The 6,917-nt window shown below is 36.8% G+C and overlaps 1 protein-coding gene across 1 annotated transcript in view; it reads left to right on the top strand.

The window, feature by feature from the left end:
- Positions 1–2,702, top strand: part of cyb5b (cytochrome b5 type B) — a 4,804-nt gene extending 2,102 nt beyond the window's left edge. Inside the window, exons 2-5 of the mRNA XM_016235042.1 lie at positions 966–1,094; positions 1,814–1,840; positions 2,138–2,169; positions 2,255–2,702. Of these exons, the coding sequence (XP_016090528.1) occupies positions 966–1,094; positions 1,814–1,840; positions 2,138–2,169; positions 2,255–2,345 (279 nt within the window). The 3' untranslated portion in view covers positions 2,346–2,702. The remainder of the gene's footprint in view (positions 1–965; positions 1,095–1,813; positions 1,841–2,137; positions 2,170–2,254) is intronic.
- The last annotated feature ends 4,215 nt before the right edge of the window (positions 2,703–6,917 follow it).

Raw genomic sequence — 6,917 nt, 5'->3', positions numbered from 1 at the left:
GGGAATCTGTCTTACTACGCTTTTTAAATATATGCTATGCAGTAAACAAACTATATTCTCTCTATATGTATAATCATCGTCTTTAAATCACTATGCTTTTCCATCACTGTTAAGTTCATTGTCATACACAATACTTCATGGGATTGTAGTTCTGTCCCTCTTTAAAGCTGTTAAGTACCGTATTTACATATTTATTTTCTAATGAGTGGTTGTAATATTCTGATCCACTTCCTGGACCACGCCCGCGGTACACTGCATGTTTTTAAGGGTTAACTTCGTGACATATGAAAAAAAAAAAATTAAGATACAACCAGCACAGCAGGTATAATCAGTGTTTTTGTCTGACTGCCAACAACGCTTCATGTTGTGATCCCATTGTGTTTTTACCAAAAAAAAAAAAAAGAAGGTGGAATGTTTAAAAAGAGGGGGGATGTTTTTATTCCCCCCCCCCCCTTTTTCAGTGTGTTCAAAGTTGTGTTACTCAATACCAGTAAGACTTCCAGTGATTCTGAGGTTTGTTCGGGTTAAGGAACAAACCTCAGAGTGTCACCTTTCAAAAGAGAGGTTCAAGAACAGCATGCAATTTACTTTGGGTATGCCTTTTTTTAGGCATTTTAAATTTTACAGGAATACTAAGGAATTATTTTAAAATCCCTATGGAAAAAAATGAATGGAGAGAAAAAAAACAAAAAACACTCCAGGAACCAAAAGTGCATTAATACACTATAAGAACCGGTTCTTGGATTCTAACCCTTCCATTAACATGTTTTGTACAAAAGGCTTACACCGAAATCTTGATGTTAGTTGCCAGAGTGTCAAACTTTCTCACCATTGTTTGTATCATAACCTTTGAATTGTAAAGAGAGATTAGAGGTTGAATATTGTGCAACAGATGTCATCATGTCACGCAGTGCCGGTGTCCAAAGGATATCATTTATAAACCTTTGTCTTCTTTTCTTTGACAGCATCCAGGAGGTGAAGAGGTTCTGCTAGAGCAAGCAGGTGCAGATGCAACAGAAAGCTTTGAGGATGTGGGTCATTCCACAGATGCCAGAGAGATGCTCCAGCAGTATTACATCGGCGAACTACATATGGTAGTGCTGCTTGCTTTTCTTAAAGGTTTATTGGTTTAAAGATGAGCCAAGAAAGTCTTTAGAAAGTGTTTTGTTCCAACTTGTACGTGACATTTTTGTGAAAATAATCGTCTAGCCTAGGACTGCAACTACTGTTATTTTGATAATCGATTATGTCTGATTTAAAAATCCAAATTTTATGTTTTGGTATTTTATAAAAAAAAAGTGATTCTACATCTCGCTCGGTATTGTCCAAACAGTGTGCAAATTGAAGTTTGTGATATTTAAAATGGAGTTTGAGACTCACTGCCAGGACGAGCCTTTATGCAAACCGGAAATACTGGAATGGATTTCTAACGTTCTAATGTCGAATTTAAGTTATGTGTGGAGGAAAACATGTCTCAAATAGATTAAATGCTTATGAGTATGTTTGAAGCTTAATATGAAGCTTTCTCAAGTTTAGGATTACTTGGACCATGTACGTTTCCTACAGTAGTTCACTCTGTGCCCTTTTTAAATGTGTACTTTCTATAGAAATGTGTTATTCTCTGAAGTAAAAGAACGTAAACTGTGGATGTTTTCCATGCACACGCAAATGTCATTAATCGATTGTAAAGTTTTTTTTTTTTTATTATTATTGGTTATTAGTGATTTTATCCATTAGTTGTCCCTAATCTAGTCTGTGTCTTCAAGCATGTGTAAAGTCATGCATTTTAATAATGCCTATTTGTCCGTTTCAGGATGATCGAAAGAAAGAATCAAAAAAGGTACTTTTTCGATTGTAAAGTTTTTTTTTTTTTATTATTATTGGTTATTAGTGATTTTATCCATTAGTTGTCCCTAATCTAGTCTGTGTCTTCAAGCATGTGTAAAGTCATGCATTTTAATAATGCCTATTTGTCCGTTTCAGGATGATCGAAAGAAAGAATCAAAAAAGGTACTTTTATTATTATTATTTTTTAAATACCATGACCTTTGTGACTGATGCGCAAACATATTGACTGTCATGTAAAAGTTGTTGCAGTTTGTTAATGTTTGCTCGCTTTATCACATTTCCATTCTAGGAAGTTTACATCACCACTTCCAAAGACTCCAGGTGAGAATTCAGAATATGTTCTGCATAAACTATGGTACTCATGCTTGTTTAGTTTTTTTTAAACCACTGTTTGTTATTTGCTCAGGTCATGGACCACCTGGTTGATTCCCGCCGTAGCTGCTGTACTCGTGGGCGTCATGTACCGTTACTACATGTTGGAGCACAAATCCTCCTGAACACTTTGTCACGATATATATTTCTCTTGTCTGGAGGCCTTGACTTGTTTGAGTGAGTGAGTCCGCAAGATCACTCTCTAAACTCCTGCTCATCCTCTCTTCTTTAGTTTCCACTCAACTAGCTATTTGGAAAAGGTCCAAAGCCCATTGGTTCATTTCAACTTTTTTTTTTTTCCTACTAGAATTCACAGTCCTGTCTAACCATTATCTAAGCATTATCTTGATCACGCTTTCTGTCATCGGATTGTCACACGTTTTTAGAAATGTACTTGGAAATGACTTCAACTCCTTTAAATTAATCTAGAGCAGGGATCCTCAAATCTGGCCCACGAGATCCACTTTCCTGCAGAGTTTAGCTCTAACCCTAATCAAACACACCTGAGCATGCTAATCAATGTCTTCAGGATCATTAGACAATCACAGATAGCTGAGTTTGATCAGGGTTGGAGCTAAACTCTGCAGCGCATTGGCCTTCCAGGGAAAGATTTGAGGAACCCTGATCTAGAGTGTAGTTGAAAAGATCAGGCCCTTCAGGACAGGTCCGACTTTTGCTAATGGATTTTAATTCTCTGATCATTTTGACAAATCACACGTCCACAGTCTTCACATAGCTGCTGATTGATGTTTGTCAGTGAATTGCCTTGGGTTATTACCCAAGGATGTTGACCAAATGATTCAAGTGGAGTTGAAAGATACAGTACATCTCCAAGAGAAGAGCGTGGAGTCGTGCTATTATAAAGACATTGCTGTTTTAAATGCAACATGGTGTAAAGGGATGGTTCGCCCAAATATGAAAATTGTCATTTACTGACCCTCGTGTCATTCCAAACCTGTACGACTTTCTTTCTTCTGTGAAAAACACAAAATAATGATATTTTAAAGAATGTTGGTAACCATGACCAAGTTTTGGTCACCATTGACTTCCATTGTATGGAGACGGGAAAAAAAAAATTGATGTTCCACAGAAGAAAGTAAGTCAAACGGATATGAGGGTGAGTAAACGATGGCAGAATTTCATTTCTGGGTGAACTATCCCTATAAGGAGAACTCGAAAATATTGTCATTTTTATTTTATTTTTTTCCAAATGTCATATCACTTTTGCACGGATGTGCAATTGCTGAAACGTAGCATAGAGTTACAGTCATACAGTGCTTTGTTACATTTTACACTCCTTTCTTACAATGAAGATTTCTATAGTGTGCTACCTGTATCTGCCAACTTGAAATCGACTCCATTATTCAGCCTTTTTGTAATGCATTTGAGAGATCTTTAAATGTTGATTTTTTTTAACAATTTATTTCATTGTCGGTAAGAACATTAGTTTTGGGAAGTGTGTGATACATGAACCGTTGTACAGCTTGTAGAGTACCTGTTCATTACTCTTATGCATATGCTTCTCTAATGAATTGTTCTTAGCATTTCAAGCACTTGCATGTATATTCTAGCTTCTCTTGGAATTAGGTCAGGTCATGAAAAATCATTATATGCAAGTGTTGCCCTTAACGTTCAAAAGTATAAGTAAACCAAAATGTCTACTTTTGTTTGCTTCTTTTCTGTACTTGTTGTTAAATCTTGCATTTCTTTTCCAAACAATATTGCATTTAAATAGTTTTTAATGAAACGCATTGAGTGAGTCATTATTATGCATTTATGTAGTCATATATTTGAATAATCCGCATGCATCATTACTATTGGATGATACAAACCATTTCTCTTCGTAGATCTTTTTTTTTTTCTCTGAGTTTTATTCCGAGTGTCATATTTGTGTTTGCCTTTTAAAATCATTTGACATTCCTGCCCCAAGAAATGTGCAAATTAATTATTTTCCTGCCAGGCCGAGTCAATGTGTTCAGCTATGTCTAACGATTGATGTTCATGTTTGTGTGCATATGTATAGTTATTGATGACATTGTCATGTTTTTTTTCATTGGCTCACATATTAATGTCATCATAATTTAATTATAGTGGGAAAAGAACAAGTGTGTTCGTCTATAGATCCCTATCTGCTCTTTCAGTTCAACAACAGGAAAAATCAGAGTTCAAGGCCTTTATTATTGCTCAGTCATATATTTAATTACAAATTCTAATTTATCTATCAGATTAGGATTATTTGTGGCATGTCATCGTGAATATGACTGATTTACTGAATCGGTGTGTGTTTGTTAAAGGTTTCAATAAATGTTTAAAAATGCAAATTTATTTGTGCAGTATGTAATCATTCTTTGTATATGGTATTTTAGACTGGACAAAATCAGGGAGATGCATAGGTAGTATTAGTGCTAAAGTGTTTTTGGATGGTATAACAATATGTGACAGTGCATGTGTTACTGGTTATTTCTGTATATTTTAAATTTGACTTAATTTAAAATCATTTTGTGCTTAAAAAAATGAAGTACGCTTTTGAACGCCATGAGTTATGGCACTACATGATTACAATAAACATGATTAAAATGATTTAGCTTTGTCTTCACTCTGTGTGGTTACAAGATTGTCGCAAGCAGCTTCGCAAAAAATAATTACTAAATATGATTCACTGTAAATATGCCAGTAACTGAACCGGAGCCTTTGCACGGCATAGAAATACAATAATTTGTATGATTCTGTGCTTTCACACACTTTCAAGAAAAGAGATTGAAATAAATAAATGAATGAAATTAAAATAAATAATGAAGTATGCTGGGAAACTATTCATGTGAGGAAGAAATGTTTTGAAGTTGTTAAGTCTGACTCATTGAAGTGAATCGGTTCTTTCGGACGAGTCGTTTCAATTGAATCACCAATTCGCTAGTCATCACGCAAAAATGTTTCCAGGCGTCCACGAGCAGCGCTTGTTTAACATGCTGTTATCAACACGTTTTCAATGAGCTTCGCGAATATAAAAACGCAATGAACTGCGACATTTCGCCGGTTCGTACAATAATTTACGAACGCTTGAATGAATCGTTTGAAACAGCCGGTTCCCAATAGTGATTAATTCAGGAATCGGATGTGACGTTACTAAGCTGTGAATGCTGGGATTGTAATGGCGGCCTACTGTACACACAGTTGACGTTTACCGCTATGCTATTTCATTGAGTGTTGTTATTATATCATACATTACATAAGTTTCATCATACCGTGTAGAACAGGTTTGAGGAACTTATATGACTGGCATCTGAGAACATCGTTCGAAAGGTAAACCCGTTTTGTTTTCTCTTGTGAATGAGGAGTTTCTCACAGGACTGCTGTAAGTTACAATAGCAAACATAAAGAGCTTCATCGTGTAACGTTACATCAGTCAGCCGTTTAACCATCAGCAGGAACTATCAGTATTATAAATGACCTTTTGCAGTGGCATGTGGCAAAACTTGCCGCTTGAATTGTTCAGGGGCCATTTTAGACACATTTATATGACAAGTTAACACTTAAACGTACATTTTCCAGTTTTTGACTTATCCTAAATCACATGAAATCATATTAATGTCATGTTTTATCAGCATGTGTTTACCTAGATCATAAAGACTGTGTTTTTGACCCACATTAGTAACTTTTGGCAACCTCTTTTAGATCCTTTACCAGAAATCCATCAGCTGAGTGCTGTGGACAAGACCTCAGCAGAGATGGAAGATGATTCCTCCCTGCATCGACTGGAAGGGAGTGACCCCAGTGTTCAGGTCGGGGGGCTGATAGTGAAGAAGAAGAGTGCTTCAACAGAACAGCATGTGTTCAGAGCTCCCGCTCCACGAACCTCGCTCCTGGGCCTCGATCTGCTGGCCGCACAGAAACGCAAGGAGCGCGAGGGCAAGGAAAGTCTGGATGATCAACCCAAGAAATCCAAGGTGTCGTCCTACAAGGACTGGGAGGAGGGACAAAGTGATTCGGGGTCTGATGATGAAAATCAAGAAGATGGCGATAGCAGGAATGGGAAAAAGGAAAGGTGGGTTGTTCATCAAGAAAATAATTTGCATTACAGAGACATCAAGTTTTTCTTTTTTTAAGAATAGTGAGTCTCGTTCACTAAAATGTGTATACTTAAATGTATTCTATATCTATGAAAAATTGCAACACGCACACAAAAATCACATAATGTGGGTGGCCTTATAACAGTGTTAAAGGGGTCATAGGATGTTGCCTAAACAGAACATTGTTTTGTGTATTTGGTGTAATGAAATGTTTATAAGGTTCAAAAAACACATTATTTTCCACATACTGTACATTATTGTTTCTCCTCTATGCCCCGCCTTTCTGAAACGCGTCGATTTTTACAAAGCTCATCGGTCTGAAAAGCGAGGTGTGCTGTGATTGGTCAGCTATCCAGAGCGTTGTGATTGGTCGAATACCTCAAGCGTGTGATGGAAATATTACGCCCCTCACCATACTGTGATGCCCTGTCCGGCCGGAGCGATGATTCAAAAACATGAAAACCCATTATAAACGAGGCATTTGTTGCATCCAGTGGGGACATAATTACGGATTATAATGACTTATACTGTCTTTTTATGCGTTGCGTTGCATCGCGCCGCGTAAACATAAAACCATGTCTGCATTTGTGATCGGAGAAATGACAAACAACAAGCCCTACTCTACACTGC

Source organism: Sinocyclocheilus grahami, unplaced genomic scaffold (genome assembly GCF_001515645.1).
Source record: "Sinocyclocheilus grahami isolate Dianchi unplaced genomic scaffold, SAMN03320097.WGS_v1.1 scaffold462.1, whole genome shotgun sequence".
Taxonomy (NCBI): Eukaryota; Metazoa; Chordata; class Actinopteri; order Cypriniformes; family Cyprinidae; genus Sinocyclocheilus; species Sinocyclocheilus grahami.
The sequence above is the reverse complement of the archived record's forward strand: the minus strand, read 5'-3'. Positions and strand labels throughout refer to the sequence as shown.